The sequence below is a fragment of the Callorhinchus milii genome, unplaced genomic scaffold, assembly GCF_018977255.1.
Source record: "Callorhinchus milii isolate IMCB2004 unplaced genomic scaffold, IMCB_Cmil_1.0 Scaffold9, whole genome shotgun sequence".
Classification (NCBI taxonomy): Eukaryota; Metazoa; Chordata; class Chondrichthyes; order Chimaeriformes; family Callorhinchidae; genus Callorhinchus; species Callorhinchus milii.
In genome coordinates, this window is record NW_024704750.1 from 7,198,787 (window position 1) to 7,225,884 (window position 27,098).

Below are 27,098 nucleotides of genomic sequence, written 5' to 3' on the forward strand. Positions count from 1 at the left end.
GAGAGAGAGAGAGAGAGAGAGAGGGAGGGGAGAAAAAGAGAGAGAGGGAGAGAGAGAGAGAGAGAGAGACGCCCTTTCCAAGGGTTCCTCCTCCGAGCGCAGCCCCACACGCCTGCAAAATGGCACAGAAAAACACAGCGAGGAACCGGCGAGACAGGAACAGTTGGGGTAAGTCGGACGTGTACTCGTGGATCGCTGCGTTATTTGTTCTCCTCTAAAAGCTGATGGCGATCAGAAAATATTGACCTTTCTTGAGAAAGGCAATTCGGGCAGAGAGAGAGGAGGGAGGGAGGGAGGGATGGGGTGGGTGGGGGGGGGAGGATGCTGGATGTTTGGGGGGGGGGGGGGAAGAACCATGGAGCCACCTTAGTATTAATTAATTCATTAATCCATTAATGAATGAAATGTAAGAGAGGCGGATAAGGGGCTCCTCGATCCGTTGCAAACCATTAGCGCAGATTGTAGCGACGCTTTGTTCCTGATCGATGTTCACTCGGAGGCTGAGTTGCAGCGTCTTGTTATTGCTGGAGACGTGCAGTGCTGTGTTATTAATCCCCCCCTCCACCCCCCGGGATTAATAACACAGGAGACAGACAGACAGACAGACAGTCGGGCCCTTGTCTGTTATCCGAATTAATGCGATATCAGGGAAAGGGGAATGTGCAGAGAGAGAGTGTGTGTGTGTGTGTGTGTGTGAGTGTCTGACCCAAATGCACAGGAATTTGACGAGGGCTCCGCTGGCAGAGGAGCGTTATTTTCCTGCAGTAAAATCCACCCTTTATGGAACAAACCGCTTTGAGGAGCGATGGAGGGAGGGAGGAGGGAGGAGTGGGGGTGGGGGTGTGGGGGGGGTCAACATCCCAGTTTTGTTTCCAATCCAGTCTTCCCCAATCCATGATCAGGGAAGACCAGGCCCCTGATCCGATCCACACCCCCACCACACACCCCCCTCACTCAAATACCTCCCCCATGTCTTAAATTCACTATCTTTTAAAAAAAATGCAAGTCTATGTCAAGGAAACATTTCCATACATGTAAACCTTTACTCCTCCCCATCCATAATGATGTTAACCCCCACCTCCCCCACCCTCTAATCTACAGGTTACATTTTAGATGACCTTTTACCTGTCAATTTATAATTCTAAATACCAAATTCACTTATGAATTCAATGAGCAATTTGATTTATATCATCCATCCTTGCGCCCTCTTCCAGCTGCTGTCTTTGTTGTTTCTCCCTATTATGTCTGTTTACTTTCTCTCTCCCTTTTTTTGTTCCTTTCACCCATCACTCCTTTGCTTTGCGGTGAGAGGCTGAAGAATGGAAATATCAGATATAGAGGAAAAATCAGTGCTGACCTGGAAGAGTATTTGGAGGTTGATGAAAGCTCTCAAGTATAGATAGCAAAGGATAAAATAACAAAGATAAAATGTGCAATTATGTAGCATCTTCAAAGTGAAAGAATAGCTCAAAGTGGTTGACGAATAATAGGGATGGAAACCGAATGGGAATAAGAGGCTTAAAGATGTTGACCAAAGGCACATTATTTTAGGATGCTTTTGAAGATAGCAAGAGAGTTAGCAATGCAGAATGGTTTTGGAAGAAGAACAAGTACACAGTGATTGACAAATCAGCTGGAGATGGAGTGAGGAGTGAGTAATAGAACAGAGTTGGAAGAGTGGGGAATGGGCAGGAATGGAGAACATAGGTAGGAGGGGCAAGATCATGGAATGATTTGAAGATCAAGGTATGGATCAAATGTGAATATGATAGGTACCAAGAGCCAAAGGGTCCAAGGAGCCTTGTGCAGGAGAGAACTTGGGCAGAAAACCTCTGGTTCACTTAAAGCATCTGGTGAGTGGAGCATGATCTAATAGAATGGCGGAACACGCTTGAGGGGCTGAATGGCCTATTCCTGTTCCTATAAGGCGGGGGTGGGGGTCAATAGCCTAGGATAATCTATCTTGCGGTGATGAAAGCATGGATAACTTCTTCAGCACCACTCAATAATTGAGATGGTAAAAGATGTGGAGCTTGAAACTCAGATAAGGATCAAGCAAAATGCTAATGTGGTTTGAAAGGTTGAGTCAGAAAGGAGGTTGGAGGTGGATTGAATCAGATCCAAAGGCATGTAGGTACTCGTGCAAACCAAATAGGATGGTTTCAGTCTTGTTGGAGTTCAGCTGCAAAACATTGTAGCTTAGTCAGGACGTGATGCCAGATATAGTTAGTCAAAACAGCCTACAGCCTCATTATGACATTCGTATAAACTTGTCACATAATTTTGCTTTGAAAAGAAATATCCTCAGCCATAAATTTCTATATTAAGAAGCTCTGCATTAACTTGAACTGAAAGCTGATATCACTAACAAAAGGGCAGTGGTAAATGATGCAAAGTATATTTAGTAGGAAGCGTTGAATTATGCTGTCTCTAAATCAATTGAGAGCTGCATTTTTTAACGCAATATTAAGCAACTGGGTCATCTATTGGCTTCACTGCAAGAGATCCATCACTTTACACAAACATGGCAGAACAGGGATCCCTGGCTGCAGTGGAAGATTTAAAAATTTAGTTTCAGGAGAAAAAGACCTTTGTTCGGTCTTTTTCAGCACATACTTTCAAAGGCCCCATGACTACAAGACTACGTTCATGTAACATTGAATGAATGAATGTCTTTTATAATTGTTCCCATGTTTTCAGCACAATTTTGTACTTCCACATTCAGAAGAGACAGTCCAGACCATAAATACCATGATCATTACTGTCAAAACCAGCCTGTAACGAGTTGGAGGAGATGCGTTCCTTCATTACCTGATCATTGATCTATTTAGAAATGAAGCACCCTATTGTCGCATGGTTTCCCATCCTCCAAAGGGAGTTAGATTTATGACTGTCTAGTTCGAGATCCAGAATATTCTACTGAAGTTACCATGTTCCCACACCGAAATGCTATGTTTTCATCAATAATCTTTTCACATACTGTTCTACTAGATAGGTAAGATATGTATTCAGCTAGGAAGGGTGAATACTCTGATTGTATCTTTTAATTAATAATTATGTATTTGTTATACATCTGTTTACCTACAAAATACCAAGTCACTGCACTATATTAAATTCTATGAAGCATGTTGAGACATCCTCCTCATGTGAAAGACTATGTATCAAATGCAAGGATTAGTTTTTTTTTAAATTCTGAGTTTTGCAGGCAACTTCCTTCACTAATGTTTGGTTCCAAGGCACAGCCTGAGAAAATAGCTATTGCTACTTGTGTAGGTTGAGATAATAGTATTGACATGCTATTCAACTATGAGGACATATCTGAGCCCCATTCTGACCTCATCCACATATACACAGCCACACGCACACCCTTTCTCTTTTTTCTCTATCTCAAGGGGTTTCAGCATCTTTTCTGATTATCTGCACAGACAACCTGCTCCCATTCCTCTGCTAATGTTACAATTGGGCTGGCTCCCAAGGAAGCGTTTGATCAACCAGGGCTGATTCTCCCATTCAAAATCTCTAGTTTTGTCAGTACCTGCCCACAACAGCACAGCTGAGATCACTAACTCGGTGGGTGGATCATTGCAGGAACAAACCCAAATCCCAGCCCTCTTACATTTTGAGGAGAAGTTACAATCTGGTGAACGGCATGCAGGTCTGTCCTTCGCCACAGGTTAGTCGGACGGTCCATTTGTTCCCAGCCAGCGTCAGTGGGCGTCTTAGCTGGGCACAAGGTAGATTCAACAGTAGGTAGATTCTAAATGAGGATGTTCCTCTATTTCGTTTTGTTCACATCCTTTCCCATCTTTGCTTACAGGAGAGTTTTCAGAGGGAAGTTTCAGCTGGCCATCAGAAGATGAACCTGTGGAGAAAGCTCGACCCGTTCAGATTCTTGTCGTTAACGATGACCACACATTTGAACTGGATGAAGAGGCTCTAAATAAGATCCTTCTCTCAGATGAAGTTCGAGATCGGGAAGTGGTAGCTTTATCAGTCGCAGGTGCCTTCAGAAAAGGAAAGTCGTTCTTGATGGATTTCATGCTGAGATACATGTACGGCCAGGTAAAACAAGAATGATTATAAATTAAACGATACGTCTTCATAGAAAAACAGAATCATTTCAAAGTTGCAACTTGAACTGTGCTGGTCGTGCAACACCAACAACGTTTATTTGTACAGCGCCCTTCACATGGGGCAGAGTCTTGGAGTGCTTCACTTTCAGTCTTGGCCAGAGAGAGGGAGAGGCAGTAGGAACGCAGGTGCTCAAGCCACATTTGGCGGTGAACCAGGAGTTCGGTTTTGCGCCATCTGTGCTCGAGTGTCCGGGTTTGGGATTTGAAATAGGGCATCATATAGTGAGTGCGTTGATGTCTTAGACCACTAAGTGGTCACATCAAGGCTCGACTACGGGAACTCCCTCCTTATCGGCCTTCCTAACTCTTCCCTTCACAAGCTGCAGGTCATCCAAAACTCTGCAGCTCGTGTACTCTCACGCACCAGGCTCTGCGACCCCATTACTCCCACCCTCGCCTGACTCCACTGGCTTCCCATCCCCCAGAGGATCGAATTCAAGATCCTTGTCCTCCCTTTCAAGGCCATCCATGGCCTTGCCCCTCCTCCTTCCTCTCTGACCTGCTGACTCCCTACCAACCTGCCCACACCCTCCGTTCAGCTCCATGTCTCCCGCCCGACCCGCCCTACCATCGGTGGCGGGGCTTTCAGCCTCTCTGCCCCCACACTCTGGAACTCCATCCCATGGTCCCTTCGCCTCGCTTCCTCTCTTGCCTCCCTCAAGGCCGGTCTCAAGACCCTTCTCTTCGATTGTGCCTTTGGTCTCCCTCCCACCTCTCTGTCTTCCCTCACCCGTACACCAACCCTCCGCCATGCTCGGACCCCAGCATCTGACTGTTCAGCGCTTTGGGACATCCTCCTGACCTGAAAGGTGCTCTATAAATGTACTTTTGTTGGTGTTCGTTGTACCTGGTCTCTGTTGAGAGTCTGTGAGGGGTAGAGGTACAGTCTGCCGATACAAGAAAAAACATTACTATATAGATGCAGATTCCATACTCAGGTGACTATGTGGCCTCCAGTCAGAGTAATAACTGTGGAGTCCTGTAGCTCAGTAGTTAGAGCACTCGCGTTGGAAGCGAGAGACCTGAGTTCAATTCCAGGCAGAGGGTGAAACCTTAGGCAAGTTTCCTTACTCCACACAGAGCCTAATAATAATCCCTCCAAAAAAACAAAAACAATAATAAATTGGTTATTTTCAATCTACGTCTGTTTGTGGGACATTGCTGTGTGCAATTGGCTGCCGCGTTCGCCCACAAATATACAGTCAATTCACTTTACAGTATATTCTGTGAAGCGCTTTGGGACGTCTAGAAGACGTGAAAAGCGCTGTATCAAAATGCAAGGATTATTATTATTACGCATAGTGCAGGGGACATTAGGCAGGAAAATAATTTGAAAAAAAATTACTATTTGCAGTGCAGGCATTTGCAACTCACACAAAAGGTAAATCATTTAATGGCTCAGTGTCCCATAACTGAATTTTCTGTTACACTTGAATGAATGAAGCAAGCTTACCTATAAAGAAATGTTCTGAACTCAACCTATTTTTAGATTTTCCTCCAGCAGAGGCACACCTCAAATAGCATGTGGTTTGTAGATATCCTGAATTCCGCTCTTTGACTGTGTTTCTGGCTTTGCAATCGACAGGATGTGGGCTCAGGAGAAGAGGTCACCATTGAATGCAAAGCAAATGTGTTTTCTGCCGGGGAAAAAAAATCTGAGTTCAAGTAACGCCTTGTGCACCTTTTCCTAGCTGGTTAGTGAATTGCATTGGCAGAAATTTAGGCGTTGTTTACCTGCTTGTCATCAGGCCATGACATTCTCAATAGTTGGGGAGAGGAGGGAAAACCCCCCACAAGAATTGTTTTAAACTTGGGCGAGAGTGGCCTATTTAACTTATACTGTTTATAGTATGCAATTGGCGACAAATTGCCACAATTGTGGCAGTAAATATGCTGCCAATTATGCAGTTTAAATGGTGTCTCAGTCATCTGTTAAGGTGGGAGTTGAATAACCCATGATACTTTTTCAAAAAGAGAAGGGAGTTTCTCCCAGTGCCCCGGCCAAGAATCCCCCAGTTAAACTGGGAATCCAGTTTACAATTAGGGAAACATCGACACTGCATCAGTGATAGCATATCACTGTGTACCATCAACATGATTTATTAAATAGAAACAAAAAACAACCCAAACTAAATTGGAAAACACTGTGCTGTAGGAGATGACCATCCTCTTACCTGTTAGTTGACACGGAGCCATTTGAGCAGAGTGTTTGGAGCAAGCTGTACCAGCAGCTGAGACCTGGAAAAAAAGTTATTTGATAAAGTACATCACAGCAAAATGGTCTGGATTCATTCAATTATGAAATCGAAACATTTATTTATAAATGTGTGTGTATATATAATGTATATATATATATAAACACACACATGAATAAAATAAAGTTTTTTTTTAAATACAAGTTAAGTATGAATATATGTTTTCATTAGTAACACAGAACACAGTATTATTCATCCATCAAGACTTCCTCCCCAGCAGAATGTTTCCTGTGTTGTTAAAAGTATTTTGCTTTTGGACAAATCTTACATTTTCCTTTCTGTCTGACCACATGAATATATTTGTTGAAAGTAAAGGACTGTAATGTAGTATGCTTTTACTGCCCACATTTTTTAATATAAGAAAACAGTTTTTTCACACATTTTAGTGGGATATTGGATTTTTTTTAAACAAAGTAAAAAATAGGCAGCCGTAGGAAATCCCAGCAAGGCAGTAAATACTCATCTAACACAGTGTCTGTGGCCAAATTTTCTCTCCTGCATTTTGTCCCAATCTTCCGCTTAACTTTGGCTAAACTCAGCAGACTCCCTATAGCCTGAAGTCTCTAAGAGATGCTGAAACTCCAAATCTAAGGCATTTCACGGTAATATTTTCTGCCTGCTATTGGTATAAAGGTTGAAACACACTTTTAAAAAATATTTAATTCCATTTTACCTGGTATACTATTCACATGTTTATACTTCTTTACATGATTTGCAAATTGATGAAAATAGAGGAAAAAAACTGCAGACAGGAGGTTTTGCATTCTATTGTACTTGACCAATTGACAACACCGATAAATATGCCTCTACTTTTTACACTATTTACACTTTGGATTTTATATTTGCAATGACAGGCGTAAATTTTGTTCTCAATGGGACTTTTAACACTACATGGCAGCATCTCTTAGAGACTTCAGGTTATAGGGAGTCTGGTTTAGCCAAAGTTAAGAGAACATAAGAATTTGGGAAAGAAGACCAAGGTCCATTTAGGTCGCCTTCCAGATTCGGACAAATTGCAGGAGAGGACCTTTGGTCGCAGAAGCTGTGCTAGGTACTTACTACGTTACTGGGATTTCCTATGGCTGTCTATTTTTTTTAAAAAAATCCCAGATACATGGTACCCAAGCAAAGGTTGCAGACTTTCTACTCTCAGCAGGTATTGGGTATAAGTAAACATTCAAGTTTTGTGTCAAACTATTTTCATTAAAATGCTTTCTGTCATTTAGGAGCTGAACACTTGGCTAGGTCACTACGATGAACCCTTGACTGGTTTCTCCTGGCGTGGAGGATCAGAGCGTGAAACGACTGGGATTCAGATATGGAGTGAGGTGTTTCTGGTTGACATACCCAGTGGAGAGAAGGTAAGTACAATTAAACAAATAACATGCAGAGAGCTGGATTTCTGTTGAAGGAACTTGAATTTGAATCTCAGCCTTGCTTTTTTTCCATGACATTTTTACAATATTGGCTGGACTATTAAAATTAACAGGAGTGCTTCACTTTACTGATAGAAAAGGCTGACAGGACCCTGTCTTGTCCAACGGAAATAAATCTCCCTTTGGCTGTTGAGAGCGGTGTTGATGGCAATGTGGCAAAGTCCACAAGCCAGATCTTCCTGCCCTCCTGCCTGTGGGGAGGAAGAATATTGACAGGAAACAGCTGTTAAGGGGCCCCAAAAAAAGGTGGAGATGCAGAGAAAAAAAATTTGAAGCAAAGCTTTCAGAAGAGTGGTTTGTTTTATTGAGGTTTAACCACTCCATCACATCTTCTTTTCTAATCAAAGTACAGATCAATCATCTGTTTAGTCATCCAGGGCTTAAGCAAATCTTTGATCGTTCTAACATCTCAACCGAAAGATGGCTCCCCTGACAATGCCACACACCCCCAGCACCTCAATCGAGTGTCATCTTAAACTATGTGATTCCATGTACCAATGTGGGGCTTGAAACTACAACCTTTTCACTAATCTGTGGTGCCATCACTGTTAAAATTGCCATTGGATTATATTTAAGGCCCAACATTATTTTTCAGTTTGTTGCACCTCGAGTATGATACCATTCAGTCATTTGGCAATGGAACACTAGATTTACATTTTATATTTGTTTTAACAAATCAGTTAAATTTTACTATTACATGGGTACTTTGGGGCAGTTAGATAATATCTGTCAACACAAGCACCACTCACTGCTTTATCATCTTCCCTTAAACTTTGACTGGGCATTGAAATAAGTAGGGCCCTGTAACAACAACAACAAGAACACGGTTCCATTTATAGAGCGCCTTTCACGTTGGGAGGACGTCCCAAGGCGCTGTACAGTTGGGTCAGGACCCGAGCAGGGGGGAAATGGTCAGGGTGAGGGAAGGGAGGGAGTGAGGAGGGGGTAGAGAGTCGAGAAGGGAGCTGAAGGCTCGGTCAAAGAGAAAGGTCTTGAGACCGGCCTTGAAGGAGGAAAGGGAGGAGGCAAGGCGAAGGCACTGGGGGATAGCGTTCCAGAGCCAGAGTGTACCACTCTCCCCTTTAGGATCCCCAAAGAAACAAGCGATTATTGGAGAAGATAGTCAGTTGCTGCTTTAATAGCAGGTACCCAGGTCAAAGTAAATTGTTGAAGCCCATAAATATAACAAAACACTTAAGATGATGATGTGGGGTTTATCTTAACACGATTTCCCATCATATAGAGATAGTTAAGAGATGGCCACTTTCAGTCGTCAGCTTCAGACTCCCTATGGTTAACGATATTGTTGTAATTTTAGTAATTAACATGGTTCATTTTATTCAGGTTTAACCATTCAGGTCATCTTTTCTAATCAAAGCACTGAAATATCATCTGTTTAGTCATCCTTGTGTATATATCCATAAGAGTTTTGTTTAAGAAGGACAGAAAAAGTAATTCTACCATTTGTACACCAGCTGAAGGTCAGGCTGAAGGTGCACACATTGGCTGAAGGTCAGACAATGAAAATGGTCTCTCAATTTCAGGTTGCGGTTCTGCTGATGGACACGCAGGGGACATTTGACAGCCAGTCGACCATCAGAGACTCAGCCACAGTATTTGCACTTAGCACCATGATAAGCTCAATGCAGGTAGGAGATCCTGGTTCAGTCACAGTGAATGCACTTATGGGGGCAAGAGTCCTTAACTGTATTCAAATGGAGCCAAAATATTTGAAAAACAAAATGTGAGAAATTCTGTTATTCAAGGGTGTGTCAGTGCAAGTCCTGACACACCTGTAAGTTAACAATACCCGAGGCACTCTTTCTACTCATGTGATTCACCACTTTAAATGTCTGAGTCAATGATTTTCCTTTACGTAAATGAATTATTCAGGTTGTGTACCAGAATTCAGGGTAGTAGGTTTGCCTGACCCGAACACACACTGCAGTCACCTCCTCAGGGTTAAAAAAAAACGTCTGAATTATTTGGAACTAAAAACAAAGGCAAATAATCTGGATACATTGACAGACGAGCAACAAAAAAAACAAGAATGATCCTGACACCTTTCACATCAGGATGCCTAAAAGCACTTCACGGGGTTTACTGTAAAGTGCAGTGGCTGTGTATTTTTGTGACAAAAAGGCATTCTGCCTTTTTTGTGACATAAATGCATTGTAAATTTTGTAGCTGCAAAAGTTTTAAAAAATATCTTTTTTATAAACTAGATTCACTTCAAATACGTTACAGAGGAATACGGTAGATGGAGTGCCTAAAAATAAATACGTTTGATGCCATTTGACACTGTACTATGTAGGTCCTTTCACAAGACACTGTAAAAGATTTGTACCACGTCAAACAGAGGGGCCAGTGAAACAAACATTTCATTTCCAACAGAAAGCATTTGAAAAGCAAACTAACTTTTTGCTGACAGGCAAACACCACCCAACTTTAGCCTCAGAGGTTTGGGTACGGGACTTTCTGAGTCTTTCTTTGTTTGGCGTTTGCATATCTGGTGGCTAGCCAGGTAAACATTAACTCAACATGATGAAAAATATTTACATTGTATTAAAGGAGATTTAGCTCTGTGGCTATTGTTGATATGTACTTCCACAATGTTCTCGTGTTTGGAAAATTGGTTAAACAGAGAATATTGCATAGAGAAATGCAGAGTGGAAGTATTATATACATGTGGTAGAACGTGGGTTTGCTAATAGGGATGGACCCCGACATTGACTTACACAAATAAATCCAGAACGTGTGGACCGGCTCCATCTTCCTTTTAAAACGTTGGCTGGCCTGAGGAGGCCAAAGGAAACCACTCCACAGTTTGCTGCCAACAGCAACTTAATAGCTTGGGAGGCGGCATGTTTGGGCTTCCCGCATGCCAGCCAGTGTTTTGCCTCTCTGCGTGTGTGCATAGTGAATATGGATGCCCTGACTGGTGATCAGGACCTGTTTCAGCGCTGGTTGGGATTTTATGGATGCCAGTTACTACATTACAACAGGACTGCACTAATCAAAGCTATTCTTAGTACATATTGCATAAACCTTTTGTAAAGCAGGACTGCTTTGTGCAAGACATTGAATCCTAAGATTTCCATTACCTGTCTTTTTGTAAATTGACTTCCATTTTTTATGCTTTCCTGCCGGTTTCGCCCGTGACATTCAAGCTGCCCTCAATCAAGAGGAGGTGGTTCAGTTCATTGGATGTTTGAGATTATCCAGATTCCTCCTCCTCACCTATAAATACAGAAAATATCAAAGGAGCTTTATAGTTTGACTGGTTACCTTATAACCAAATTGACTTCAAATTTCATCGGCTGCTAATGTGTTACAAATTATTTATGTTATTCAGGCAGTTTAAATATTAATCAAATCAGTTTATACATAACCGAGTACTGCATTTTCCATTTCGTTAACTATTGTTAACATTCGTTTTTAAAATGTTCCTAAGGGCACAAACAAAATAAAACAATATTAGAGGTAAAATCAACCTTATTTAATGCGTTTGTGGTTCACAAACCAATGCTTCACATAGTAAATATTAACCATAGATTGCCAATAGACACAGCAAATTTGCGTTCTCTTGGGCTGCTGAGTTTCCAATTTCCAATGAAGCTCCTCACTGGGACAATCTTACATTTATATAGCGACTTTCACATAAACAAAATGTATCCACTTTTCAGATCAGTTAGAAATGAGGTGAATGTTATGTTGGGAAACACAACATTTCTTTGTCTGTAGCAACATAACCCCTCAGAGTAATAATCTTTAATATACACAGTAGTCCTTCACAATAACAAACTTTAATATACAGCAGACCCTCACTGTGATAATACCAGAAATATAGACTATCATATCTGAGAACATTGGTATAGAAATCAATATGAAGTTCCTGTTATTGAGTGACATCAGCAAGTCCTCGGTGTTGGGAATAGATTAACGATTTGCACTCTAGATTGTAACTGGCACAGACAAGTTATAGAATAAACAATAAGATAAATTAAAAATGAAAGAGGGGAGAAAAGAAAATCAAGTCAACAGGTTTCTCTATAAATAAATAATGTTGAAATAAAATGAAGCTGAAATAGCTCAGCTGGGACCATGGACAAACCTATCTCCACAAGTATATGAAATTTATAATGAATTATGCATTACACATGAATGATTCAGGAAAAGCATCTCAGTATGTTTCTTACTGAAAGCGACGAATTTCATACCTCTATAATTGAAGGGATTTTGGTTCAATATACATTTTCCTCCTGCTCTCAAGAAGGATCAGCTCCATGGACACGGACAGACTTCTGGTCCTTTGGACAAATGGTCTCTCTCTAAGGTTGTACCCAGACACCAAGTGATATCAGGATATTTGACCATAGGCAATGATATCTAAACTCAATACCTGTCCTCACCCAACATCTACACACAAGCATTTTCCAGGTATCAGGCTCTGAACTGGTTCTTCTTGTTCACTAGCCCAGAGTCACAAAGGCCAATTATGGAGCCCCAGTGGCTGTTTTGGGTGAGATCAGCTAATTCAGCGCAGCCTAGTGATTAAACCTGGGACCTTCCCTTCTGTATGGTTACTGGAAGACAAATAGACCATTGGGCGAGTAAAAAAGTTTTCCTACGTTTTAAATTTACATATTTTAGTGTCATTTTGTTCTAGGGCTGATTGCTGACTGGAACTTTGAAGAAAAACATTTTTTTCAGATGGGAACATAAAGAGTGGCTTTTGATTGCATCGTTTTTTTTCTGGACATTTTTTGCAAATTACACTCACAGGAAATGGGTGTTGTACTTTCTGCTCCTTGGCAATTCACTTTGTGTTGCTAACCTCTTTGTTTGGTGAGAAGAATCCTCGTACGTAGTATAAGTATTTCTCATTACGTATTCTTTTAAGGCCAAACAGCTTTATTCAGTGTATAATGAGTGAACTCTATAACAACCAGATACCACAGTCTCTAATGCATTTGAAAAATTATCTAGAATCAGTTCGGTAGCAAAATACTTATTAAATATTCCCACAATAAAGCCATTACATATCAGATTCTTTTCCGCCCTCCTCTCAGGTGTACAACTTGTCACAAAATATTCAGGAGGATGATCTCCAACATCTACAGGTAAATTGACGACATTAAATAAAATAAGAGTATTAAAACCAGCAGAACCAGCATCACGAAGGCAACTTTGTCACTCGGGTTCTCTCTCTTTCACTACCCAGCTTTTCACCGAGTATGGTCGATTAGCCATGGAAGAAACATTCCAGAAACCATTTCAGGTGAGTGAGTGACTGTAAAAAGGCTATTGTCTTTACAATGTGGGAAGCTTATCAATGCTCAAATGCTTAGCTTGCACATCAAAGCTATTACTGGCAGCAGAAATTATTCAGGGTTTTTTAATTTTTCCATACGTTCAAATGCACAATTTAATTTTAATCAGTTAATTGTGCACCACAAGAGGTATCCATCCCACTGTATCCCAAATTCACTGCAAGTGTTTTCTACTTCGCTGCCTACATGTTATCTGTTCAGTGTTTGCCTTTCTAAAAAAATATATTAAATATTGATAAAAGTAAAATAATTTGAGGCTTAAACTGGATAACCTGTTGTCCCTTTATTCTTGATTCACATTGTGCTGCGCTTTCTTAAATTCAGGAACCCAGTTTGAAAACACTGATATTTTTTATAAAGCTCAGGTTGTATAAAAAAAGATTAATGGTGATTTCTTTTTGTGTGCAGTCACTTATATTTTTAGTCCGTGATTGGAGCTTTCCTTATGAATTCAACTATGGTCTTGACGGAGGCACGAAATTCCTGGAAAAACGTCTTAAGGTACGTGGAAAACGATGGTCCTTTGCAGGCAAACATCAACAACTACTTGCACCTCTATAACTCCCTTCACCGAGGATAACATCTCCGAGTACTTCTCAGTGGTGGCGATTATTATAGAAATAGCCAAGCTGTGTTTCAATTCCACTTCATTTTAAAATTATGTACTGATATCTATAGTTTCAAAACATAATATTCAATTTTTGGTCACCCTCCCATCCCTACCCTCCACCCCTCCCTCCTGATCCCAACTCCTGACTGTTCTTCCGATGTGAAAGGCGCTATACAGATGTAATTTTGTTTTTGTTCAATCCCAGATTTCAGAAAACCAGCACGAGGAGCTGCAGAATGTCAGGAAACACATTTACTCTTGTTTCACAAACATTTCTTGCTTTCTGATGCCACACCCTGGGCTGAAAGTGGCCACCAATCCCAACTTTGACGGACGACTGAAAGGTACTTTCTCCGAACTTATGCGTTCATTTGCATTTGTGACACAGTAAACAAATCAAAAGTGTAGCTTCATGAAAAGTCGTGCATTTTTTAAATAAAAGACATTTCAAAAATGTTTTTTCCACCTTGATTATGGAACAGAAATCCAAAGACTTCTGGTACTTTGAATTAAAAACACTATTGCAACATTCTTCAAACAAATATCCTTTGTTACTGCAGTTTTTTTATATTTGAATTAAAAATATTAGTTTCACCCTTACAAATGATTTATTTCCTCTGGTTTAGAGGTAGATGAAGATTTTATAATACAGCTAAAGGTTCTGGTTCCCTGGCTTCTTTGTGCTGAGAATCTTGAGGTGAAAGAAATCAATGGAAATAAAATAACCGGTCGAGGACTTGTGGAATATTTCAAGGTATGAACGGAATAGTTTCAGATCAATAACATTATTAAAATTTCCTTTTTTCCAATTATCTGTTATGTCCGCTTCCCACCACGCTCTGGAGGCTGATAATTTGATAGTTTTGGCTGTGGACGTTTAAAAGCTCTTCTTACCTTATTGTCTCTGGATGTTTTACTTGCAGGAACTGCTTCCCCCGCTCTAAAAACAGGAGAGATTAAAATCTGAGTGAATTGTTATCAGGCAGCACAGCTTTGCCTACTCTCTTGCTGACATTTGTCCCTGTGCAAACTCCTACATGCTCTCGACTGTAGTTGTGACACTTAATAACTGCATGTGCAAACATGGCAGGACCCAGTTGAAAAAGGCGCACTCGTTCAGCGAAGTCAGTTTATTTTTAAAATGACACTCGCATCCCAAAATTATACCTGGGATGCTTCATTAAAATTAGCTAAATATATTCTTGTAGTTTAAGAGACATGCTTTCTGAGTGCACGGTAATTAATCTTTAACACTTTCAGTTTCTCATATATGGTAAGTGCTTGAACAACCCTCTAAGCCACTTACATTCTTCAAATTGCAAGATCTTGATCTGATGTGTGCTATGAAGGGGAAACGGATAACACAGGCAGCTGAGTCATCCTGTACTAATCCCACACACTTTCTGCTGTTTGGTTAGAGAGAGAGAGAGAGAGAGAGAGAGAGAAAAAACCTCTTATTAAGCAGGGTCTTTGCAGAATACAGAAGGAGTGAAGATAAATGATTGTAAAATGGAGGAATGGTAAAACAAAAAGGGTTTTGACCTTGAAAAGGATTTCCTTGGTGGGTGGGGGGGGGGTGGGGTGGTGGTAACAGGAAACCTTATTCCAGAATATCCTGATCAATAACTTTTTTTAAAAAAAGAGGGAAAATAGACTAATCAAAGTCTCAGCAAAAATAGAAGGCGCTACCTTCACTTTTGCAAAATTAAACTAGTCCAAACCTAGTTTCCACGTCCATCTTGTTTATTGTACACAACTAACATTGCACAGTTTTTTCTGTGTGGCCAATGCACTTGAGTGGAGCCGCTTACGGAGAAGAGGTTTTGTCCATAAATATTGATTGTGGATGTCTGTTTTCTGATTAATAATGGCTGCAAGTTGTTTTCCCCCTCCCATCATTCCCTTCAAATACAGGCAATGACTGTTTCACTTGTACATAAGGAAAAATTAACGCTGAATACTATTTGATTATATTTGGTGCATATTTACAAACAAAATCCAACTTTTTTTTATTTAAATTGTACTTTAGGCATACATAAAGATCTATCAAGGAGAGGAGCTACCACACCCCAAGTCCATGTTACAGGTACTGTAGTATTCCTAATACTTTTAATATTTTGCTTTGAGTTAAACTCCCTTGCGGAGGAGTCCTGTAGCCCAGTGATTAGAACACTCGCCCGGCAAGCGAGAGATCCTGGTTCGATTCCCGGCAGTGCGAAATGTTGGGCAAGTTTCCTTATCCACACGTCTCTGTTCACCTAGCAGTAAGTAGTTGTTAGTCAATTGGCAGATCACTTTTCCGGGGATAATAATCCTTTAAAAAAAATTATAATTTGGTCGCTCAATCCATGACTGTTTATGGGATATTGCTGTGCGCAATTAGCTGCCACTTTCCCCTGCAAATATAGTCAATTCACTTTACAGTATATTCTGTGAAGTGCTTTGAGACGTCTAGAAGACGTGAAAAGCGCTATATTAAATGCAAGGATTATTATTATTATAGCCTTACCTTTCTCAATTGGTGTCAGATTTTGCAATCATATATTTGCTCATTCCGTGTGACTTCACACTGATTGACGGCGGCAATAACAGGAAATTCTTCGGTAAAAGTGTAGAGATTAAATTGAGTCATTTCACAGCTTTCTGTGAGTCCTTGCTGCAGGAGATATTTCAACATAAGATGTTATCAATTGTGAAGGTCCTATTTTTGTTCCTTTACAGTATGTCAGTCATTCGGTGAACGAGGAACTGACCTCAAATTATTTTTGTGGTTATAGGAGCGTTCAGTTTGAGGATCAGTTGATGGTTACTCACAAGGTTCAGTTATGTATTGGGGTGGAGGTGTGGAAAGAGGGGGAGCAGGAAAGGAAATCAGTTGGGTGGTGGGGGTCTGGAATATAGTGCATCATAGAATATGTGAACACAGAAGACTCTTGACCCAAAAGGAATCAACGAAGTGTGAGATGGGTGAGGGATAGAAGCTAAGAAAGAGATGAGTTTCTGAAAGAAAACCCATTCCCCCCCAGACAGAAATAGGGTAACAACCTAAAGCGTTGTGGTAGAACCAAGCTCACAAGCAAGGTTAGGGTGGCAGTACTCATAGCCTGACTCATTTAGTTGTGCTGATGGTTATAAATAAAATAGGAGGACTTGGGAGGCATTGCCACATCATTTACAGGATTTTTTCTGTCCAACTGCTGCAAATCTCTTCCAGGACCTCAGAGATGCCCAACAGGTTTCAGAGGTAGAAAAGGAGCAACCATTCAGGTGGTGGTGCCAACTATTAAGAACTATTTCACTGTCTAACCAGACACTTTTAAATGTACATTTTAAATTAAGCCACATTTTGTAATTCTGCTTAGTCTTTTAAAATCTTTTTAAAAATCTTTTAAAAAAGTATATTAAACATATTTCTGCATTAAGGTTGTTCTGTATGTAAAAAAATGTAAGCATAAACGCGTCAACCAGTTGCTCACAGCAATATCGCACAAACAGTCGTGGATTGGGTGACCAATATTTTTTGAGGGATTATTACCCCCGATTATTATCCCCAAATCATGTCTAACAAACCTGATAGTTTTTTGATGAAGTAACTGAGAGGGTGATGTAGTTTATAGGGATTTTCAAAAAGTGTTTGACACTTGTAAGCAAAATAGAAGCCCCAGTATTAAAGGGACAGTGGCAGCATGGATGCAGACTGGTTGGGAGACAGAAAGTAGAGAGTGGTGCTGAACGGTTGTTTTTCTGACTGGAGGGAAGTGTGCAGTGGTGTGCCCCAGGGGTCAGTATTGGGACCACTGCTGTTTTTGATCTATATAAATGACCTGGACTTGGGTATAGGGAATATAATTTAGGAAAAGTAGTAAACGGTGAAGAGGATAGTAGCAGACTGCAAATGGGTATAGACAGACTGGTAAGATGGGCAGACATGTGGCAGATGAAGTTTAATATGGAGAAATGCAAAGCGACGCATTTTGGAGGAAGAATGAGGAGAGGCAATATAAGCTGATGGTACAATCTTAAAGGGGGTGAAGGAACAGAGAGATCTGGGGGTTCATATAAGTAAATCTTTGAAGATGGCAGGACAGGTAGATAAAGCTGTTAAAAAAGCATACAGGATACTAGGCTTTATAAATAGAGGCAAAGAATACAAAAGTCAGGAAGCTATGATGAACCTTTATAAAACACTGCTTTGGCCTCAGCGAGAGACTGGGTTCAGTTCTGGGCCCCACACTTTAGGAAGGATGTCAAGGCATTGGAGAGGGTGCAAAGGAAATTTACCAGGATAGTACCAGGAATGAGGGACTTCAGTTATCAAGAGAGGCCAGAGAAGCTGGGATTATTCTCCTTGGAGCAGAGAAGGTTAAGAGGAGACTTAATAGTTTTCAAAATTCTGAGGAGATTTGATAGGGTGAACAAGGAGAAACGATTTCCACTGGCGGATGGGTTGGTAACCCGAGGACACCGATTTAAAATAGTTGTTAAAAGAAACAGAGGGGAGGTGAGGAGAATTTTTTTCACACAGCGAGTTGTTGGGATCTGGAATGCATTGCCTGAAAGGGTGGTGGAAGCTGATTCAGTAACAACTTTTAAGAGAGAAGTAGATAATTATTTGGGGAGAACAAGTTTGCAGAGCTATGGGGAGAGAGTGGGGGAGTGGGATTGAATAGCTCTTTTCAAAGAGCTGGCACAGATATGATGGGCCGAATGGCCTCCTTCTGTGCTGTATAATTCTATGATTCTATGAAAAGTGATCTACCAATCAACTAACCGGTTCCTACTTATTGCTAGGTAAACAGAGGCATGTGGAGTAAGGAAACCTGCCTAAGATTTCTCCCCACCCGGGAATCAAACCCGGGTTCTCTCACTTGCTTCTGTTATGTGGGTGCGCTAACCACTCCTCCAATTTTTATTAAATGAAATCTGATTGCAGGTCAAGGACAAAGGTTTTTTGTATCCACAGATAACTACTTCGACTTTGATTTCTCTGTAAGATAATTTGTCTTTTTCCTTTACATTTTAGGCAACAGCAGAGGCTAATAATCTAGCAGCTGTAGCAGCAGCCAAGGATCTGTACAGCAAGCAAATGGAGGGGGTAAGAGAACTAAATCTCTTTAAAGTTGAGCCATCTCTATTTTGATGTTCTTCAGGTTTAATCAGAATTAGCTGACAGAACAGTTCTGGAACAGCTTCAGCGATGTTGAAACAGCAATTTGTTGTCAGTCTTATCTTGTGAGTTGGGAGCAAATGCAAGAATCTAGGAACAAGGAGCAGGCTGTACTCCATCATTTCATTAGATTCAGAGCACATATTTTAACACCCTTTTCCCTACGTTTTCTCCACATCCCTTACTTTCCAAGTGCCGCAATAACATGGTGTTTAGAATCCATAAAGCGCCAAAAGGTGAGGCACGATAGAAAGGGTTTGACTGCACGTGTGAGCAGGCTGTCCGGCTGACTCTCTCCCTGTCCGGTTCCTGCAATGACTGAAAAAAAATGTCTGACTTCTGGGCAATCGGGTTACTACCGTCACTTGCTGGTTAATGAGCAAAGCGGGAAGTGACATTGAGGGTGACCCAATGAACCAGAAACTAGCTGGTGTACAGGAAGCAATTGCAGACATGTGCACAGTGAACAGAATCCACATTGCATTTGTGTTACAACTGAATTTGTGCGATAGTGAAGCACGTGTTAACAAAGCTGCACTGTATCTATCACCCTTTTAAATATCAAAATGTATATTCATCAGACAAGGAACAAGTATCCTCACCTACAAGGCCATTCACGGCCTTGCTCCCTCCTACCTCTCTGACCTACTATCCCCCTACCTGCTCGTACCCTCCGTTCCTCTGGCTCCGGTCTGCTCCACACCCCCCGTCCCAACCGCCCTACCATCGATGGCCGAGCCTTCAGCCTCTCAGCCCCGAGGCTCTGGAACTCCATCCCCCAGTGCCTTCGCCGCTTCCTCCCTTTCTTCCTTCAAGGCCAGTTTCAAGATCTTTTTCTTCGACCGTGCCTTCAGCTCCCCTCTCGACTCTCTACCCCCCTCCTCGCTCCTTCCCTTCACCCTGACCATTTGCCCCCAATGCTCGGGTCCTGACCCAACTGTCCAGCAACTTGGGACGTCCTCCCGACGTGAAAGGCGCTCTATAAATGGAATTTTGTTGTTGTTGTATTATGATATTCCACATAGAACAGCGTTATTAAATGGGCTTGGATAATGTGAATGCAATTTTTTACTTCAGAAAAGATAGTATCACCCAACCCCAGAATAGATAGTATGCTAGAATACTAAAATAAACCCTTTGATTAATTGTCTATTCAACATCCAAAAGAAAAAGTTTTAACAGGTCACTTATAAAAATACTTGCACATCTCTGGAGAATATCGTCAGTGTTTCACAGCAGTTCATTTTTAGAAAGATTAATGCTTTGTGGGATTAGAAGATAAAACACATACGAAACAGTGTTTAAAACACAAAAGAAAGCAACTTGCTTGTGGTGCTTTGCAGTGCAAAGTGAAACTGGACCCAATGTGTCAAGGAGGAAATTGTTATCTTTCATCAAGTAATGGATGTAGGATTTTTAACTAATTAGCATACAATCATACGTAATAACTGATCTAAGTCAACCAACAGCCCTGTCACACAAACTCAAAGACATGTCAATTAACAACCCTTACTCTTGCACAACATTGAAAATGCTATTTTACACATCTTAAGCTGCAAAACAATTTTTAATAAAAAACCCTTATTCTTTACTTTTTTAAATGGATGCAGTTATATGTGTACAGTTAATTCTTCAAGACATATTTAATGACTAACTGCCATTTATTTGTTAGATTATGACCCGGTTTCACTTCAGAGACCTATTTTTTTTCTAACAATACAAGACATTATGGTTGAAGAACCAGCTGTATATTAGAACTGAACGCAAGGTCACAATCCTGTGTTGAACAATAATGTAACACAGCTTATGAGAGGCATGCACAATGGCATCAGAAACAAATCAGGAATTTCGTTCTCTGATGTTTCCTGCTTTCTTGGGTGGGTGGGGGGAAACATTCTGGCACTCAGATCAAAGCATGCGATTCAACATGAGAGAACTTGTTTCCAAACAGGACCGATCTTATGCAAGTCATTAACAGAGCATTTCATTAACACTTTTAAATCTTGGAAATGCCAACGTAAAATAAAGCACTGTTTGTAGTAAGTATGTCTAGATTATGTAATGTACAATCTAAAAGGTGATGTGATGGACTTCTGTTTAAAAGGTTTGAGTCTGAGTCCCTTTCAGATGTAATTCGTACTAGTGGGCAAGTGCTACCAGCTGACTTCCAGAAAACTAGATGGAACTCTGAACTGATGGAGCGTTTCATCTCTGATTCAGAAGTTTCCAACAGGGCCTCAGTGGGCAAATGCACTCCCACTTGTGTCAGAGACATATCATCAAGGAAGGTCTCAGAGTCTGTCTCTGGGCTGTGCTGAGTTAGTTTCTCAGCTGAGGGAAAATACAATTAATTTAATACCTCTGATTGAGGAAGGGAAGATATCAAGGATTCCACTACTGATTGCTATCCAATGATACATGTCGTCTATGTGTGGATGTCTTGTATACTTGCTCCAATATGTGTTTGTTCTACAGGTTTGTGGAGGGGATAGACCATTCCTCGCACCCAATGATCTCCAAAACAAACACTTGGGACTCAGGGAACAAGCCATCAAATTATTTTGTGGAGTTAAGAAGATGGGTGGAGAGGAATTTAGTCGTCGTTATTTGCAACAACTAGAAAGTGAAATCGACGAGCTGTACATAAATTACATAAAACACAACGATAGTAAGAACATATTCCATGCTGCTCGCACACCTGCCACTCTGTTTGTGGTCATATTTATTATGTATGTAATAGCTGGAGTGACGGGCTTCATTGGAGTGGACATTATAGCTAGTCTGTGCAACATGGTAATGGGGCTGGCTCTGATTACTCTGTGCACTTGGGCGTATATTAGGTACTCTGGAGAATACAGAGAGCTTGGAGCCGTCATAGACCAGGTAGCGGGAGCCTTATGGGACCAGGTGAGTCAATTGATTTTAAAATATACTTTTTCTATTTATTTTGTCACAAGGACTACTATGGTAACTTTTAAAAAATACAGTACTGAATTATTAAAATCATTAAGACAGATTCAGAATGTTAAGATATTTCATTTTAGTTTGATTAAGAGTTTCAATCTAGTTTCTGATCATTTGGAATAAAATCTTTCTGATTTCTATACATTAATTGCCAAGTTAAATTGTTACAATAATGAATTAACTGTGTTGGTTTGGGATGATGATCGTAATTATAATTATAGTTTAATTTTGTTTTTCATTGTAGTTTGTTGTCAATATGTTTGTAGTTCTTTAGTCTAAAAGAGCTAGTTTTCTGTTGGCTCTTGAACCTTTAACAACAATGATTTAGACACTAATTCTTAGTTTTTAAACTGAGAAACTTTTCTTTAGGCCACAACCCTCGTGCAGGATACAATCAAAGGTGAAAAGAGATGATTTTAAGTATTGATGTTTGATGATGTTGAATGTAGGGGGAAAGAAAGATTGAGGGAAGTAATAAACTCCCATCGCCTTGAGGCCCCGGAGAAATAAGGAGTTAAAATAGAAGAGTGCAGGACAGAATAAATATGGGAATTTTTTTTAAAAAGATTAAAATAAAGAGAATAATTGAGCATTTTAGACTGAAGAATGCATGCCTTAACACAAGTATTATTTTGCCTTGGCAAGTTTCAGAGAGCATCTGTTGTAATAGTAAATACAACCAAATAGACTCAAAAAAGATTTCAAGAGAGTTTTAGTTAAGTTTTTTAAATAATCATTAAAAGCATTTGCTTAAGACTGCAATTGCTCTAATGAAAGTGTTAGCTCCAATCCTTTTCCTACCTTAGCTACCCTCATTAATAATAATGACGACAATCCTTGCATTTGATGTAGCACCTTATCGCACTGTTGAGAAATCTCAAAGCGCTTCACAGAAATATACTGTAAATTGACTGTATATATGTTGTGGACAAAACCGACAAGACTGTCATTGGAATAGTCTCGTCAGTTTTGAGAGTGACCACTAGATGGAGAATATTTTGACCAGTTTCATATGAAACACTTCTCTAGTTAATAAACAAGTGGCATTAACAGTGAGCGTAGAATCCTATGTCTTAAATTATAACAATAACCCTGCTAAGGGAGGTAACACAAGTTGCTGAGGCAAATAAAGGAAATGGAGTAAAAATATACTTTTTTAGGATTTTGTTAAACCTTCTTTGAGAATCCAGTCACATTAAGGATGTTTGCTCTAATTTTATACTTAAGTGTTTAGATTAGATTTCTCTTTTCACTCCCCACCCCTCTCTCTTTCCTTTCTGCAATTCAATAGGGAAGTACCAATGAGGTAAGCCCCTGGATTTTGCTGATTGGATTTGAGCAACCACTTTCATTGGTCACTTGCCTGCATTTTGCTTTATTGCTGTGACTAGCATGTGAACTCTAGTGTGTGTGTGTGTGTGCACTTTGGGGGGAAAGAAGATAGATAACAGTGAGATGTGTAAACACATGACAAAGGTTTTTATGCTTGATGCCATATATAATTTTGCAAGCCCATCAGCAGCTTTTCATAACATCCATTACAGCCTTGATAGTTCTGTGGATAAATGAAGTATCCACTACTGAGCTCTTAAGCTCTACAGAGAAGGAAAGTTTAGGTCCTGATCTGTATTGATTTGCCTGGGATGGTAATGGGCACCTACTATTCATCTAAGGAGTCCCAGTCTAGAAAGGGGAACAAATTCCCATTTATGAAAGCTGTTCAGTGACTCTGCCAAAGGTGTATGTGCAGACATGTCAGGTGAGGACAGAATCAGGCTTGGCTGTGATGCTCACAGCTGTAGACTAGCCCGCTAATGCCCATTATTAGGCTGGGCCTTAAATAATAAGAATGGCTAATAAGGTGATAGACTACTAGTGCCCATGGAATTATACAGCGGCACCAGGCAATACCTTTAAGAGAGAAGGGGAGAAAATTGGAGAAATCTATAAATTGTTTTGTTTTCAGAACTGTGTGCTAGCTGATTCTGAAAACTGAACATTCTTGGATAATCAGATTTGCATAACAATGTACGTGTTGGAAGATACTGCGATGAGGCCCAAGTAGGTTAATTTCTAGTTTTAACAGTTTCTTGGTAACTTTTTTTGTAAGTTCGGGTTAGCTATGATCCTGCCCTAAATTAATTACAGGGAGCTTATGAATGTATTACCAGAAAGTATATACTTTGTAAAGCAAAGCTACATTCAAGAGCTAATTGACAAGGCCAAATGAATGGAATGAATTGAAGTCTTAGTTTTGAAGTTATGAAAATTTATTTTAACAGTCCCATTTCAAATTGATTTCTCTTTCCCCATTGTAGCTGTTGTTCTCTTACCAAGAGGTTAAGCAAACATCTTCCTTCCAGGTCTCTGTCCTCAATTCTTTGTAACCAGGCACTTACAGATGTGAAGACTGTCTGAGCGACATCCTCTTAATATTCACTCTCTGAAACAATTAATATTGCTGTTTTATAGCAATGCTGCAAACTCATGTCTGATTATCCAACAGTAGTCTGAATTAATCCATCCCATGATTTTATGTTAAACAGACAAGCGAATTGAAATTAACTAAGAGAAAATCACACAATAGTACTTTCTTCTATTTTAAGAAAATTTGTTGAACATGTTCAGAACAGTAACAATTACTCTGTGCACGAGACATTTTGAATGTGATAAACACATCAACACATTAAGTAGATACATTTCTTCTGTGAACAATGAAAACTACCTTCTTAATCCCTTTTTATCTGGAAAAAAAACATTCCATGTGTTGGCAATGATTAAGTTTGTTAAGACACGATAGTCGCTTCACTCTGTCTCCTCTTCATGCAAGCCAAAACAAAGCAAGTTTTGTTTCAAATGTACACCAATTTGTTAACAAGTAATATTTCAAAATGAAATAGAATTGAATGCAATACTACTCACTTGAAAGTGAGCATTAGGATGAAAATAACTTCCATTATACGTCATTACTATTTTATGCTTAAAAGCAAGCCACATTTTACATAAATACATTATCCTGATGTTGACCATTATCTTTGAATCAAAGATTAGAAAAACTAAAGGTTGGAAAAACCCTATAATAATCATAACAATATATGTTCACTGGAACGAGAATTAAAATTGGTGTTTAATTTTAGCTGTTAGTGGAGGATTTTAAGGTATTCAACATTCAAGCATTTACTTACTTAATTAGAACTGCAGCTGGTTCCTTCAATCTTAATTATTCAAACCACTGTTGAGCAGCAGGGGACACCGATCACATTTATTCAGATTGAATCTGAATTTCAGTACCCTAAAGTAGAAGGCATTCAAGTCTATGGGTCAACAAGACAGCTCTGGCATTTCTCAATCAAGGGCTCTTGACAGGTAGACCTACGAAAGCACGATGCATTTCTAATACAGAAACTGCTTTCAATTTTTTTTTAAATCACAGGCCAATGAATAGCAGATAACTGTTGTCTGATTCAACAGATCTAGTTATTGTAATGCTGCACAAGTCAGCTGACTCTTAGATTATTCTAGTTTCTTTGGCAAAATCCCTGTCAAGCACCTTCACTAATGTCCAGTAATTAAGTTACAAATATCAAAAACACTGCACGACAGTAACATTGTAGATAATATCAATCCTTGCGTCAAAACAATGGAAAAAGGAATTAGATACAAAAGCCTTTGAGACGGTGGGTTACTCACTCCCTTTGGCCACTAAGTATCTTCGGTAACAAAAACAGTGCATCTTCATGTTAGCAACTTAAATCATGTTTTCAAAACACTTCCCAGAAAATTACAAAATCCCTTAAAAAAATGTCTATTCATTTCCCTCAAAAGACTACATTCATCATATATGTCCGTTTAGCTGGTCAATCTTGTTGGCCACAGATTCGATGGCAGTCTAACTGGATCAGCGTTTTTCAAAGGATTATGACATCGCAGCGCACCTCATATTAACAGTTGTGTTTAGAAATTGTTAAGGAAATACATTTGAATCAAGATTTTAGTGATTAATTTTGTAACAGTAATGTGATTTCTTTCCCTAAAGGCTCTTTTCAGGCTGTACGATGCTGCTACAAGCCACAGACACGTATATCACCACACCTTTCCTGCTGCACAGACAGAAACCAACAAAGACACAGGGAAGAAAAAATGATTTATCTGAATTCCCTGGCTGTACAGCCGAACAAGCTGTTCATTCATTATTATGTGCATTCCCATTTCACTAACTCAAGAAGTGCTGTTTAAATGGAAAAAAGCTAAAGGTAGCTTGTAAATGCTGGAGAAGCAATGAAACCATGTATCAACAATGAACACTGCAGGCTTTCACATATACTTCTGTTGCAAATTGTACTGTGCAGATGTGCTGGTTTGCATGATTTTGTTAACTGTGTTGATATGTACGAGTCAAATGTTCTTCCATCAAGAAAGTACAATTAATTTTTTTAAAAAATCATTTCAAACATTGTTTTCCCCAATCAAAAGTACATTTGTTGTCTTCCACAATAATTTAGTCTAATTTCTGCATTGTAAATTTAAAATGTTTGATATTTATTGAACGTTAAAGTTTAAAACATGTTTTCTTCAATTTCACTGTCCTAATAGATCACAATACAGTATTGTTTTTAAAACTACAGTTCTGCTCACAGATACACTCGAATGTGTTCACATACACACACAATAAAACATTTTGTTTTATTACCTTATGAAAACTGTCTTAAGAAATCATTTTGGATGGGCTACAGATTGAATTCTGGTTTAAATGAGGCACTTCTCATTGAGAGCAAAAATATGACTTTGCAAACAATACATTACATTTAAAAATCTACCATCTTTGAAAAAAATAATAACTTGTCATTCGTTTGAGTCCGGATAATGGCGTGCCTGTACAGAATGGAAACACTGAAATTTCAGAGCATGTGGCAGAACAGGAAGTTCAACTTGTCCCCAAGGGATAAATATAAAAAGCTGGAGTACCTGGCTTGACAGTCTCAAAATTCTTACAATTTCAACCTAGTTAGCAAATGCTTAACTAGCACGTAATAATGTGAAAAGAGAAAGTACCTATGCATCAGATATGCAGGAAAAAAATCGAAACAGAGAACCATATCCCAGAAAAAAGCAGCTGGGTTTGCAAATGGATACTAGTCAACTCATTTATTTCTACGTAAGCTTCATCTAAGCCTAAAATTTATTTAATTTCAAGCATCAT

General features: G+C 39.7%; 1 protein-coding gene across 5 annotated transcripts; it reads left to right on the top strand.

Moving 5' to 3' along the window:
• On the top strand, positions 1-26,592 carry atl1 (atlastin GTPase 1). 5 transcript variants are annotated; one of them, XR_006085296.1, is made up of 15 exons: positions 25-168; positions 3,818-4,062; positions 7,615-7,749; positions 9,369-9,473; positions 12,897-12,947; positions 13,049-13,105; positions 13,566-13,658; positions 13,973-14,111; positions 14,394-14,521; positions 15,797-15,853; positions 18,791-18,862; positions 21,410-21,841; positions 23,190-23,204; positions 23,865-23,959; positions 25,935-25,999. XR_006085296.1 is itself a non-coding variant. In XM_042338088.1 (15 exons), the coding sequence occupies exons 1-14, from the start codon at positions 120-122 to the stop codon at positions 23,201-23,203; spliced, it is 1,608 nt and encodes a 535-aa protein (XP_042194022.1). In that variant the 5' UTR covers positions 25-119; the 3' UTR covers position 23,204; positions 25,935-25,994. The 5 variants fall into 5 exon arrangements, 3 of the variants coding, with proteins under 3 accessions (XP_042194024.1, XP_042194022.1, XP_042194021.1); XM_042338088.1 differs by lacking the exon at positions 23,865-23,959 and adding an exon at positions 22,268-22,298 and having other exon boundaries at positions 25,935-25,994; XM_042338090.1 differs by lacking the exon at positions 23,865-23,959 and having other exon boundaries at positions 1-168; positions 25,935-26,592.
• The last annotated feature ends 506 nt before the right edge of the window (positions 26,593-27,098 follow it).

What these genes read in the sequence shown, in the direction of transcription:
- atl1 (XM_042338090.1), top strand. Translation starts at nt 120, where the DNA reads ATGGCACAGAAAAACACAGCGAGGAACCGGCGAGACAGGAACAGTTGG. An exon ending in CATTCCAGAAACCATTTCAG is followed by an intron (nt 13,106 to 13,565) that starts GTGAGTGAGTGA and finishes TTTTGTGTGCAG; the next exon opens with TCACTTATATTTTTAGTCCG. An exon ending in CTTTGACGGACGACTGAAAG is followed by an intron (nt 14,112 to 14,393) that starts GTACTTTCTCCG and finishes CCTCTGGTTTAG; the next exon opens with AGGTAGATGAAGATTTTATA.